The following is a 14603-nucleotide window of genomic DNA, read 5'->3' as shown; positions in this document are numbered from 1 at the left end:
ACCTGTCACAAGATTGCACAATAGAATTAACCGAGTTAGTAGTCAATAAGTCCAACTTCCTTACCATATTGTCTACCTTGATATTGAGTGTGGTAATGGCATCGATCTCATAGACTCCTGCAGTCTTCTTCCTTTCAGAGTTGCTTTGATAATGGCTATTGCTTGCCATCTCTTCTATCAAGTCATATGTCTCATCAATTTCTTTCCTTTCAAAGGATCTGCCTGCAGTTGCATCTAGAGTAAGTTTTATGTTAGGAGATAATGCTTCATAAAAAGTTTGTACCTGTAACCACTTGGGTAGGCTGTGATGTAAGCACTTCCTTAGTAGGTCCTTGAGTCTCTCCCAAGCTTCATACAAACTTTCTTGATCATGGTGGACAAAGGTTATTATCTCATTGCACAGTTTTGTGATCTTTGAAAATGGAAATAATTTTACCAAAAATTTCTGGGTTAATATCTCCCATGTTGTAAAACTTCCAGCAAGGCATGAATGTAACCATGATTGTGCTTTATCCCTTAGAGTGAAAGGAAAGAGTCTTAATTCTATGGCATCCTCAGAAACTCCATTTTGTTTGAAAGTATCGCAAATCTCCAGGAAATTTGTGATATGGGCATTAGGATCTTTACTAGATAAACCTCCATTTTGAATTGAGGTGGAAAGCACTTGGATAATTGCAGGTTTAATTTCAAAATTTTTAGCTTCCACACTAAGCCTAGTGACACTCGAAGTTGTTCCATTAAGAGACGGAGTTGTATAATCTCGCAAGGTACGGACATGAGGTTGGGATCCGTCTTGTGGGTCAACTTCATCAGCCATGTGTGCTTGCTGTTCTTATTTGTTCTCAGGTGCTCTCCTAGTAGCGTTGTTCCTACAACAACTCTTTTCGATTTCTGGATCAAAGATCAGGGCTCAATTCTACCTGACCTTCTTTGCATAAACACCTGAAATAATCTTCTAGAAAAAGTAAATAAAAAATAAAAATAAATGTCTAAATTAATAATAGGGTAATTAGTATTGATATTGGTAATGCCAATCCCCAACAATGGTGCCAAAACTCGACAGTGATTTTTGCAAGTGTACGAAATCGCAACAAATAATATATAATGAATAGAGTATCATTCCCTCAAGGATTGTATACCAAGTACCAAAATTATGTTAACCTACTATTATTTAAATGGCAATTTAGGGAAATTATTTTAAGAAACTAAATTCAACAAATAAAAGATAATATAAAAAGAAATCAAGTAAGGCAATTTTTGATTAAAAGAAATCAAGGATTAAAAACTACTAGGGAATTTGACTTCACGTAATTCTATCCAATTTATTTTATTAATTTGATAATCAATTTTAATTGTTCAAGTAGGAAAAACAAGCCTAAAATCACTAACAAGCTCTCCCGATATATAGTTAGCTATTTTAACCAGTCTAATTACCAATCTTCCAATAGTGCAATCAAACATGAATTAAATCATTAAGTTTTACGGTTCATATATGAATTCATAACATATGGTTGTTAACTTATGAAAACCCCCCATGAGTCAAACCATATAGCTTCCGCATCAAGTTATTATTCTCATGTAAGTTATTACCTTTTTCATATCAAAAACCCTTCTTCCGATAGTGATTGATGAAATAAATCAATCCAGGGGAGAAACTTTATCTAGAAGCATTAAGTTCAATAATAAATTATACGTTGAACAAAGAAAAACAAATCTAATATTATAAATTGGAAAAGACATTAAGCTACATCAAATCCCTAGTATGAGAGTTTAGTTCAATATAGTAACTAAATAAAACTCAATTAAACTCGGTAATAATTCCATAATCAATGTGAATAATGAAAAGTAAAAACAAGATTAAGAGTTTAGAGATAAAAACTAGGTAAATAACGTGAACGGCTTCCTTGAATCTTGACACAATTCTTGATCACTTAAAGTCTTAAAGAGAGAAAAAAATAATAGAACAAAAGATTATAGATCCAGAGATGGGATATACAATGAATGGATTCTTCTCTTTAGATAGACTTCCTGGGAGACAATTCGCCTTCATTTAGGAAATAGAGTCTTCATTAAGTAATAAACCTTTTGGAAATAGGAAATTATTTAGGCTTTGAATTTCTTCTCAATTAGGACTCTACCATGCGCCTAAATAGGATTAGAAGTTGATCTGCATGTCAGGAAATCATCTTATGTGGGCCCATGTAAGTAGTAGGGACTGGCTGGCGTTCTCAACCCAAAATAAAACTTGATTCACACCATGGGCGTGCTGTGCGACACGGTCAGGGCATGCCAGAGCCTGAGTTCTAAGGATTTCAGCATGGGCTGTGCTTAGGGGCACGTCTAGAGGAATCTGCGGCACGGGCGTGCCACATAGCACGGCTAGAATTTTGCATAATTTATATTAAAAAACTGAAAGCATGTCAAAAATAGAAACTTGAACTAACTTATAAATAAAAATGTATTTTCGCTACCAAAAATACTTCTTGCAAGCATAACAGAAACTTAAAAAAAAATTCTCATATGGATAATCTGACAAATATATTAGTCTTTCATAATGGTTTTATATTGGAAGGTAAAAACTATCAAAAAAATTTTTCGGATACATATGCATGCATTTAATAATGTAAAAAGGAAATAATTTAAGTTCCAAATGACTTGTGGTACAATCTTAAATCCAAAAAAAAATTAATTCAAATTAATTAATATTGAGGGTTGGACGTGCTACTCTTGTCAAAGTTGCTCTAGCAACCCTCCCTTATTATTCCACACAGACTAGTATTATTCTGGCTGCTAGATGCAATGAGATGGAAAAATAAGTCGAGACTTCCTTTAGGCCAGTAGGAATAATGAAAGGAGGGTCCATATGGTTAATTGGGACACCATACAATTGCCGAAGGTGAATGGAAGGCTAGCATCCGAAATCTTAGACTTATGGATAAAGCATTATTAGGTAAGTTAGGTTGGAGACTTCTTCATAATAAGGATTCTTTATAGGGTCGAGTTATTATTAGCAAGTATATGCATCGGTTTTGCTCATGGGACTGTGGTCCTAAAGCGAAGTCGTCTCATATTTGCAAAGCTATCTGTGAAGGGACGAAAGTTGTTAAAGGTGGGTTAGTTCTTGATGTTCCTAATGGGAGAAACACAAGATTCTAGAGAGATAGTTGGTTAAACGAGGAAGTGTTGTTGGATTGTGCTACTGTTCCTATTCCAGAATCGGAGCGTGACTATTTTGTTAGTGATTACTGGACGGAATGAGGACCGGGATTGGAACATACTATCTTCTAGTTTGCCTAGTCAGGTGCAGGATTATTTGGATGCCTTTTTCCCAAATAATGATGAAAGGGAATGGGATGGTTTTGTTTAGGGTCATTCTCCTCCAGGGGTCTATTCCCTCTCGTCTGCGTATTTACTGTTATCAAACGTGAATGTTGCTTTAGCTCCTAAAGTTTGGGATCAGGTTTGGAATGTTCCAGTTTTGCAACGAATCCGAATGTTCCTTTGGCAGGTGTATCATGGCAAGATTATGTGTAATTTCGAGAGATTTAATATGAAATTAACGTTAGATTATTCTTGTTGTGAATGTTCAGCTATGGTGGAGACTACTCTTCACATTTTGTGAGACTGCAGACTAGCTAGACAGATTTGGGAATCGCTTGATGTATCCATGATCTTTACTGATTTTATTAATCTAGGATTGAGGGAGTGGTTGATTATGAATTTACCGGTTCAGTCCTCTTCTACAACTTGTTATGCTTGGAATGTGTTGTTTGCTGTGTGTTTGGTGGGGTTGACATAAATCTTACGAAAGGATTTGTTATTCATCAAGCGAGAGAAATCGAGAGAGCTATTGATAACTCTTGTGTTGCAGATAAGGATTTTGTTAGGCCCCGGGCGATTTTTACTTCTTGGATTCCTTAAATTATTGGGTTGTTTTCAACACGGATGGATGCTCTGAAGGTAATCCTGGGATAGCAAGCAGTGGTGGGGTGATTTGCAATGAGGAGGGAAGATGGGTGAAGGGGTTCATGATGAATATTAGGGTGTGCAATGCTACTGAGGCTGAGCTTGGGGTTTATATCAAGGATTGGAGTTGGCTTGGAAGGAAGGTTTCAGGCAGGTGGAACTGCAAACTAATTCTCAAGTTGCTGCTGCTATTCTTTCTACTCCAACTTCTTCTTTAATAAGGTTTAGGAATGTGCTTATAGCATGTAAGGAGATGATGCAGTGGGAATGGCAAGTTTATGTGATTAAAGTCTATAGGGAGGTGTTGGCTTAAGGGTCAATTTTATCTTGAGATTTTGATGATTATACAAAACAAATAAATTTAATATTCTTGTATATGCTAATATTATTTTATGCAAATTTTTTTAAATATGAAAATTATTGAAAAAATGAAGTTCCTACAACCCAAGACTTTTATTTGAAGACCATGAAGATTAATAAAGATATTTTCTATTGGTTAGTATTATAATAAGTCTTAGGAAATTATTATAGGATAGAGAGTAAATAATTTTATAAGCACAAATATATTTTATGTCTCTCTCAAAATTGTTTTGAAATTTTTTTGAATAAATTTATTAAGAGGATATAGCTGAAATCTTTACTCTTCACGTTTTCCCATCTAAAATATCTTTGGAGTAAATATCTTTGGTGGCTATTAAATGAAATTCTTCAAAAAGTTGTTTCTGATCCAAAAAGAAGTTTCTGATTTATCACAGCTGTCTGTTTCAAATTCATCTGGCTGTTTCTGCTATAAAAGTTACTATGTTTTCTAAACTAAACCTTTCACCTCCAAATCTTGCATGTGTGAATATTAAATGTGGTCTGACAGCCCTTTTAATTGCAACTCATGCATTGCCTCTTTAGTTTAAAAATGTCAGAAACTTCATTGCTCATTAAAGCAAAAAAAATCTCAACGTTAACTTCTAAGATATTATCATCTTTTCATACAAAAACCTTTTCCTCTTTTAAAAAAGAATGGGTTTTGCAAAGAGTATGAGTCCCTTGTTCAAAGTTTAAATCTCTCAAAGCTCTCTCTTCAATCCTCCTATTTCTTTTCGTCTTTTTGCTTCAAAAAAAAATTTTAAGAGAAAAGAAAATCTTATAATAACATTTTCTGAAGAACAATTCTGATCTTTAAATCTGTTTTCTAAATCCATTTTCTGTTGTAGACAGACTTTTTATTTGAAAAACTTTTGTGTAATAGATTACTAATTTTTATGCTTAATATCAGGAAGACCGTAAAAATTGTATATAAAATCACATACATTTTACTTGCTATCATCAGCATAGGCTGCCTTCACTTTATGGTAATGAAAAAAAAAATCATGAGGGATGGTATCATAAACTAGAATATGGAAAAGTTGTATATGATAACAGAGCTCCAAATCAGTATGATCCTGCAAGTGGTTCTGGAAGTAGTGGGTGTTGTAAACGAAACCATGAAAATGGTAATTCATGCACTCCTGTATGAGTTGCTTATTCTTTAGTCTTAACAGAACTGCAAAATTTTTCTATTTAAAAAAATATATAATTTTTTCTTTTTGAGTATTCATGCACTACTAACTGAGTTGTATATTTAAATCTGGATCTATTGTGAGGTCATACATGCACTTACCACTATTGGGTAAGGATGAAGTTCCAGTCAGCTAAAACAGAATAACTAATTCTATTGTGTAGATAGAATTACTGAACGTAACTTTAGGAGTGTATTCTTATCATTAACGTGTATATATATACACTACTTGTATATTGTATTATTCATTCAATATAATTATAAACCCTTTCTTATATGGTATCAGAGCTTTCTGCTCTCTAAGCTATTTAGATCTATTTTTCTGTCAATTTCTTTTATTCCTATGGGTGACGAAACCTCCAAAACTCCTTCTCCTTCAGTTACCCCTGCAATCACATCTCTTTGTACCCCTGTGATACCCACTGCTGTGTCGAATTTAAATACAGCAAACCAACTGGTGTCGATTAATTCTGCGGCTCAAGCACCGCTTAAATTAACTCCTCATAATTATCAATCATGGAATACACAGTGGTATTCACTGCTTGTCGGTTATGATTTGTTGAAGTTTGTTGAATCTGCTATACCAGCTAATTTGGCTAATGATCCTTTTTGGTTGCGTCAAGATCAGCTCTTGCACAGTGCACTAGTTGCATCTCTTTCACCTGATCTGGTTTCGTTTGTTATTGGTGACAAGACATCTTTTGATGTGTGGCGAACTTTGGAGAAAACGTATGCAAAACCGTCTCAAGCTCGAATTATGAGCTTGCGAGAGTCCTTATTTAATGCGAAGTTGGGCAGTTTCACCGTTACTGAATTTCTTCAGCGAATCAAGGCTATAGTTGCTACTTTAGCGTCAGCAGGTGTGACTATTTCTATGGGTGAAGTCTTGCTTCACGTTCTTCATGGCTTACCGAGTGAATACAAAGAAGTATCTGCTGCGCTCAGAGCTCGGGAAAGTGAAGTTTCATTTGATGAACTGCACGATAAGCTTACTGACTTTGAAAGTCAGTTGTCTCGCTCACCTGCTTCTGTCATAGCTCCAACGACTGTTAATGCTGTTCAAAATCGATTCAATACTAATACTTCAAAGGCTGGTGGATCAGGTAATTGGTCTGGTAATCGAAATTCTTCTAATTCAAAGGGCAAAGTGACTTGTCAGTTCTGTGACCGCCTAGGACACACAACCAAACAATGTTATAAACTGAAGAAATTACTTCCATGGATGTTTGAGGGCTCTTCGCAATCTGTCAAATCTGGTGGTTCAACGCAAGTAAATTGTTTGAATACTAATGCTTCTGCTAATCCGCGATGGATAGTGGATTCTGGGGCCAATCAGCATGTGGTCTAAGATTTGCAAAATTTGGCTGTTCATTCAGAATATGATAGGACTGACGATGTGGTTCTTGGAGATGGTACTGCTCATCCTATAACTCATGCAGGTTCTGCAGTTCTTTTATCTCAAATTAAACCTTTGAAGTTAGATAATGTTCTCTGTGTTCCAGCTCTTGATAAAAATTTGATATCCGTTTATCAATTATGTGTTGCTAACAATGTTGAGGTTGCATTTAATCCTTCTATGTTTTATGTAAAGGATTTGAACACAGGGGTGCGATTGGTGGAAGGGAAACCAGTTAATGGAATCTATGAATGGCCGAAACAAGTGTCTGTCTCCAACAACTGTCAGAGTCGTGTCTTCCATACAGTTTCTCATTCTCCGTCCTTATGGCATCAGCGGTTTGGTCATCCTGCCACTCCGATTTTGCGTCTTATGTTGAAGAAGTTTAATTTGTCTGTGTCTGATAATAATTTTTTCTGCAATTCCTGTAAGTGCAATAAAATGCACAAGAATCCTTTCTCTGTTTCGTCAATGTCTAGTACTAAACCTTTAGAATTACTTTATTCTGATGTTTGGGGGCCTGCCCCGGTTACTTCTATTAATGGGTTTTCTTATTATCTTATTTTTGTCGATCATTATACTAAGTATGTCTGGTTATATACGCTAAAACAAAAGTCTAAGGTTTCTATTATCTTTCCTGTTTTTAAAAGACTAGTTGAGAATCATTTTCAGACGAAAATTGGATCGTTATACTCTGATAATGGTGGTGAGTTTGTTCATCTTAAAAGTCTCTTACAGGATAATGGTATTTCCCACTTTCTGACTCCTCCATATACACCTGAGCATAATGCCATTGCTGAGCGTCGCCATCGGCATATTGTCGAAACTGGCTTGACTCTTCTACATCAAGCTAATTTGCCTCTTGAATTCTGGTCCTATGCTTTCCATACAGCTGTTTATTTAATAAACAGGATGCCAACTCAAACACTACAAAATTACTCACTATTCTTGAAACTTCACAACAAAGAACCAAACTATGCTAAATTGAAAGTCTTTGGATGCTTGTGCTATCCGTGGCTTCGGCCATACAATTTTACTAAATTAGAAAGACGATCTACATCTTGTATATTTTTGGGCTATTCTGTCAACCGAAGTGCCTTTCAATGCTATGATCCGATTCAAAATAAGCTTTATATATCCAGACATGTAGACTTTGTCGAGTCTGTCTTTCCATATCCAACGTTAAAACAGTCTTCCAGTCCTTGTCCAACTTCTGAGTCCGTCGAATTATGGTCTCCAATTCATTATGTTGTGTCGTTTCCTTGTTCTTCTAATAATTTGCAGGATTCTGGATTCCATTTTTCGGATTCTCGGCTATCACATCATACTTCCAATGAATTGCAATCTTCTGCGTTATGCAGCACAGGTATGGAACTCTTGACTTCACCTGTTGTTTCACTTGAATCTGCTGCTCCTGCACTTGAATCTGCTGCTTCTGCAATTAATATTGAACAGAATCTTGAACCTATCCCTGTGGTTCAATCGCGACATCAGAAGCTGAATCTTCATACAGTTGTTCCAGCACATCCAAAGCCGATTATTCCTAAGACTGTTGCACAAGCTTTGAAAGATCCTAGGTGGCGGCGAGCTATGGAGGAGGAATACAATGCTCTCATGAAACAAAAGACTTGGACATTAGTTTCCTCTAATCAAGCTTCAAACATAGTCAGCTGTAAGTGGTTGTTTCGCATAAAGTGTGATTCTAAAGGGGTTCCAGTGTGTTACAAAGCACGACTGGTGGCTCGCGGTTTTACTCAGCGACTAGGTTTGGATTATGATCAAACATTTGCACCAATAGCTAAACATCCGACAGTTCGTATTATTTTATCTCTTGCAGTTGTTCAAGGGTGGATATTGAGACAAGTTGACGTCAATAATGCTTTTCTTCATGGAAAATTAACGGAGGATGTTTTTATGGAGCAACCACATGGTTTTGTGAATGATACTCAGCCTAATTATGTTTGTCATCTTCAAAAATCGTTGTATGGGTTGAAACAGGCCCCTCGCACCTGGTATACTGAGTTGGTGACTGCTTTGTGTTCTTTTGGTTTCAAGCAATCCAAGGCTGATACTTGTCTATTTGTTTACTATCATGAGGGAGTTCTCATCTATTTATTAATTTATGTCGATGACATCATTATTACAGGGAGTGATACTAAGGTTGTTGAAAATTTTATTCAAACTTTCAGTCAACGTTTTTCAATTAAGGACCTTGGTGAGCTACAATTCTTTTTAGGTGTTGAAGTTTCTCGAAATTCAACTGGTATTTTTCTATCTCAACAAACTTATGTTCAAGAACTCTTGGACAAAGTGAATATGGCTAGGTCCAAAGCTGCGCATTCTCCGATGACAACTTCGTTAACTCTAGCAAAAGATGACTCTGCTGAATATGATCAACCAACTCAGTATCAAATGGTTATTGGCAGTCTTCAATATGCACTGCTCACACGTCCCGATATTGCGTTTGCAGTCAATAGATTAGCCCAATATGGTTCCAAGCCGACTGTTAAACATTGGGCTGCTCTTAAACGCTTGTTGCGTTATCTAAATGGTACAAGTTCATATGGAATTCAGATTCATTCGAATTCTTCAATGGTTCTTCATGCTTTCTCTGACTCAGATTGGGTTGGGAACGTTGATGATCAATGTTCTACTGGGGCACATGTTATTTATTTAGGGAAAAACCTAATTGCATGGAGCTCCAAGAAACAAAAATCTGTAGCTCGTTCTTCCACAGAGGCGGAGTACAGGTCTGTCGCAAATACCTCGGCTGATATTACATGGATCCGAAATTTGTTATCTGAATTGCAAGTGCAGCTTTTACATGTACCTGTTATATATTGTGATAACATGGGAGCTAAATATGTTGCTGAAAATCCTGTCTTCCACTCTAGAATGAAACATTTAGCTCTTGATTATCACTTTGTTCGTCAGCAAGTTCAAGAAGGTACATTGCGAATTCAATATGTCTCGACAAAGGAACAGCTCGCAGACTTATTAACAAAGCCTTTGCCGAAGCTGGAATTTCTGAGACAAAGAAACAAGATTGGCATTCGAGAACGACTGCCATCTTGCGGGGGTGTATTGGGTAAGGATGAAGTTCCAGTCAGCTAAAATAGAATAACTAATTCTGTTGTGTAGATAGAATTACTGAACGTAACTTTAGGAGTGTATTCTTATCATTAACGTGTATATATATACACTACTTGTATATTGTATTATTCATTCAATATAATTATAAACCCTTTCTTATAACCACTAAGTTATACCTTGTTGCGCACAAAAGATATAAATTTATTTGTTCATATCGAATTCTAAATGTCGCATTGAATTAACAGTCTACTGAGTTATATGATTAGTAATTGGCATCAAGAACTAATTATCGAATGATTACTGAGTGGTATATGATATCATTTTATAATTGTAATAGCAATTTCGTATTTTCATCTAATAAATAAAGGTTTCTGAACATATCTAAAAAGATTTTTTTTTTTTTCATTATAGCTCTAAAGATAAAGATAGCTTACAATTTGAGACAAACACAAACTGTTTATTAATTTAACTCGGAAAAATAAACTAATCTTATTTTATTATTATTCAACTTGCTATGTTGCATACATTTCACGAGAAAAATCGTAAGAAAAATAATCAACCTACAGTAAATAATAAGTAAACCATCAGTCAAATGGATAAAGCAATAGCAAATTAAACCATCAGTCAAATGGCTAAAGCAATAGCAAATTGGTGTTTTTATTTTAGAAGCCCATATGATCATATTGATTTGATGATATAAATAAGTTCAGTTTAAACTTAGCGCGAAACTTAGACTTCAATTAGAGCGAGGAATGAGTGCTTCTATTCATTTTATAATGTGTAATTAACTTTTTGATAAATAAGATAAGATGGATTTGCTCTAGTGTAGGAATATTCATAAATGAAAAGGATTAATATTAAAAATCACATAATCTATATCATGGTTTTTTTTTTATAGGCAAATATAAATGTTATTAAAAGGTAGAGAAGGGTATTTGCACACACAAGGAAAATACAAGAAAGCTGAAATAACCAACAAGACAAAAGGCAACTATAAATCAGCCAAAATACATGCTCCAAGCAAACATTAAGAAAGCAAGACAAGCAACTAAGAAGTGGACCAACTTGAACACAGCATCGCCAATAACTCAAAAACCAAGAGCCAGGCGAAGCAACAGAAATAATTTGTAACTGCATCGGAAATAAGCGCAGCGCACCGCCAATCAAAACACATCTTATATATCATGGTTTAATTTATAAGATTTTATGGAAACTAGCTTTTCCCAATTCATTTTTAAGATTTTCAAAAAAATAATAAGAGAAACAAAATCATAAATCAAAACTAAATTTCATTCACTTCAAAATTTAGACAATAGCTACGTTGCTGGCTAACATCTCCCTAACTCAAAATTTATTAGCACTACTACTCATTACCTAACTAAAACTAATTTGAATTGGAAAAGAAATTACATCATCCCCAATCATGATAGTGTGCCCTCCTGATGGCAGAACGCTATAAGCATTATAGTCTATGATCTGCAGACTTTGACAAACATTAAACTCAAAGCTAACCTTCTGGCTACTTCTAGCTTTAACAAAAACCCTCTTAAAGCCAATCACTTGCTTAATATTTGCCCCTACAATTCCTTCCGGAGGCTTGGAGTAAACAATCATAACTTCGCTTCCATCTCTGGATCCAACATTTTTCACTTCAACATCAAACTGAAAACTTTCCTTACAGGATAAGTGATTAGTTCGGACTGATGGACATGGAGGCGCGAAGGTGTCTTCTTTGTAGTTCAAGCTATGGCAATGTTGGAACTTGTTTAGTTTTATATTAACTGATGTTGTTGGAGGTGGTAACTTATAAGTGAAGTTAGTGTAGCTGAGTCCATACCCAAATGGGTAAACTGTAGAGCCATTAAAGAATTTATAAGTTCGACCTGGATAGCTTAGTTCATCATTTGGCCTCAATTGTAGAGACGTCATTGGTACTTGATCAACATAATCAGCTTGATGCCAAGTAAGTGGTAGTCTTCCTCCTAAACCCAAAAAAACAAAGATAAAAAATTACAAAAGTTATAAAAAACTGAAATTTCTTAATCAAAAACTACAAGCCAGTCAATTACCAGGATTGTATTTTCCAAAAACAACATCTGCAATGGCCCGACCACCTTCTTCTCCAGGATATCCAGCCCACAAAATGGCTTTGATATTGTCATTGTTTTTAGCGAAAGTGATATCTATCCCTCCTGCTGACATGATTACGAGAACAACTGGACCTTTGGCAGCATTCGCAACATTGTTGATAAGTTCAGTTTGGTAACCAGGAAGGAGGAGATCCTCCCGATCTCTGGTTTCGGCTTCAACAGACAAGTCAATACCTGCTACTATTACAGTAGCATCAGCTTCCTGTGCAACTTTCATTGCTGGGAATACCAATTTGTCATCCCTACAAGCAACGTCGACGCATCCAATTGCATAACTCACTTCTGCGTATGTCGAAAACCCATCAATGGGAGAGATATATCGGCATGGAATTCCTGTAATAATCAAAATGTTTATCAGTTTGGAGCATGTGGTTGGCACAAAGGTTTGTAGTTGACCCAATAGGGGTTGAAAAGAGGGAATCAACCAAAACAAAACAAAACAAAACCTCAAGATCAGATGTTAAAAATAAGTACCTGCATAATTTCCAATCATAACCGTGGTAGCGTTAGCATGAGGACCGACAACAGCTAAGGTTTTGATCGTATCAGACTCCAAGGGCAAAGTACGATCATTATTTTTCAGGAGGACAATTCCTTCCCTCGCTGCTTGTGCTGCTAATTCAATGTGTTGTTCGGAACACACGTCTTTGATGCCAAGAGATTGAAATTGAGGGATTCCATCAAAGAACCCTACTCTCAAAAGCACCACATAGAGATATTTTAGTGACCTGTCTATGTCTTCTTCCCCGACCTTTCCTTGCTTTACTGAAGCTTCAGTGTTTTCGGTGTAGTATTTTCCACAATCCAGATCCAAGCCTGCTTTCAGTGTTCTTGCAACTGCATCCTCCTTAGTGTCACCAAGAAATTTATGGCGTTCAACCATAACTTGGATGGAATCACAATCTGAGACTATATATCTGTCACAAAAACAATAAAATCGTAGTCAGTTGTATTATTTATTGAATAAAGAAATTAAATTAAATCAACCTCATCATATCTTCTTTACCCATGAAGATTCCAGTCTCCTCTGATAGTTTGATTTAGGAGTTTCGGATCAGCACAAGCAGGTATGCCATTAACACGATTGAAAGAGCACATAATACTGCTCACATCACCTTCTCTAATACACATCTCGAAAGGTCGATTAAAGGTTTCTACCATATCTTGTTCATTCACCTGAACACATTCAGTTATAACTTTAATTAATTATCACAAAGATGATTTTAAATTTTTGAAAAAAACGAACAAAGGTTTTTCTTTAAGAAAATTACTCTAGCATCAAAGATATAGCGTTCAATGTTCTTCCAATTTTCAAGATCATAGGCAGTAAAGTGCTTGCAACATGAGGAAACTTTAAGAGGTCTGGAGTCTGGATCCGGGTGATTTTCAGTCCCCTCAACGTCCTGTAAGCCTCTTACAAAATTAGAAGCATATCTACCTACAATGAAAGGATCTTCTCCAGGTGTTTCAATGACTCTTCCCCATCGAGGATCCCTTACAACATTAATAACGGGACTCCAGAAAGTTAATCCGGCCCGACCTAAATTGTACATTGCCCTTGCTTCCGTCGAAACAACCTGCATTAGTTAAATATTTACATTAATAGCTAACGTATGTTTGAGACTTTTAATGCTAGGAACAGCAACAAAACTAATTACCTGACCAATAGTTTTCCATAAAGACTCGTTAAAAGCAGCTGTTGTGAGTATTACAGTAGGGAAGCTAGTTGCACCAGGAACAACTTCGTCAAAGAAAGTTCCTGGGCCCGTCTTGGACACACCATGCAAGGCTTCAGACCACCAATTATATTTGGGTAATCCTAACCTAGGCACACCATAAGCCTCATGTCCAAGCTGTTGAACCTTTTCTTGCAATGTCATATGGTTTACCAAGTCTCTAGCCCTAGCATCATAAGGAAGGGACTTGTCGCAGAAGGCAAAATTTGCCATGTCCAATCCAAGGGCAGCATACCTAGAAGGGTCACAGACATAAGTGAAGTTAGTCCCAGTAATGGAAACATCATCTTCGCCAAATGTGGTGGCATCTAATGGCTTTTTCAGTCCATGTCTAGCTGCTGCAGTAGAAATGGCAAAGAAAGCAACACATAAAAGATTGATAATGAGAATAGAACCTAAGCTTTCAGCCATGGCCTTTTTAGATTTTGCAGAGGTGCTTATGGTTCTAAAACTGGTTATGTTATTTATAGGCAATTCTTGATTTTTGTTTTCATAGTTGGTTTTCAAAATCTTTTGAAACTTTCTAAGCTAGCTGTTGAGGTAAGATTCATATATATTTTCAGTTAAGATTATATTTGTTGTCTTTTTATTCATTAAAAAAAAAAAAGATTAATTATTTATTGTTTATCCAATTATACCATTCCTGATAAAAGGAAAATCTTTTGCTTTTCCAATTATCCAATTATCCAATCTGTTGTTGTTTGGAAAAT

At 35.8% G+C, this 14603-nt stretch overlaps 1 protein-coding gene and 1 non-coding gene across 2 annotated transcripts; one reads left to right on the top strand and one right to left on the bottom strand.

The window, feature by feature from the left end:
• The first annotated feature begins 299 nt into the window (after positions 1 to 299).
• LOC149493817 (small nucleolar RNA R71) lies at positions 300 to 406 on the top strand. The gene has a single exon (XR_016322747.1). It is a non-coding gene; the product is annotated as a small nucleolar RNA R71 (small nucleolar RNA).
• Positions 407 to 11279: 10873 nt separating this feature from the next.
• Positions 11280 to 14345, bottom strand: LOC149493816 (putative beta-D-xylosidase 5). Its single transcript, XM_089726475.1, has 6 exons — positions 13816 to 14345; positions 13429 to 13734; positions 13164 to 13333; positions 12632 to 13074; positions 12077 to 12490; positions 11280 to 11989 (listed from the first exon to the last, which is right to left on the bottom strand). Exons 1-6 carry the CDS (start codon positions 14302 to 14304, stop codon positions 11382 to 11384), a joined length of 2430 nt encoding a protein of 809 aa, XP_089582601.1. The 5' UTR covers positions 14305 to 14345; the 3' UTR covers positions 11280 to 11381.
• Positions 14346 to 14603: the final 258 nt, after the last annotated feature.

The sequence above is a fragment of the Jatropha curcas genome, chromosome 9 (assembly GCF_041381405.1).
Source record: "Jatropha curcas cultivar XTBG-Jc1 chromosome 9, XTBG_Jcur_1.0, whole genome shotgun sequence".
Classification (NCBI taxonomy): domain Eukaryota; kingdom Viridiplantae; phylum Streptophyta; class Magnoliopsida; order Malpighiales; family Euphorbiaceae; genus Jatropha; species Jatropha curcas.
Note: the sequence above shows the minus strand (reverse complement) of the source record. Positions and strands in the feature narration are given on the sequence as shown.

Bases quoted from the DNA above. Each gene is read 5' to 3' on its own strand.
- LOC149493816 (XM_089726475.1), bottom strand. From the start codon at position 14,304: ATGGCTGAAAGCTTAGGTTCTATTCTCATTATCAATCTTTTATGTGTT. The intron at 13,735-13,815 runs GTAATTAGTTTT...TAACTAATGCAG, and splicing joins TATGGAAAACTATTGGTCAG to GTTGTTTCGACGGAAGCAAG. The intron at 11,990-12,076 runs GTAATTGACTGG...TTTTGGGTTTAG, and splicing joins TTTTGGAAAATACAATCCTG to GAGGAAGACTACCACTTACT.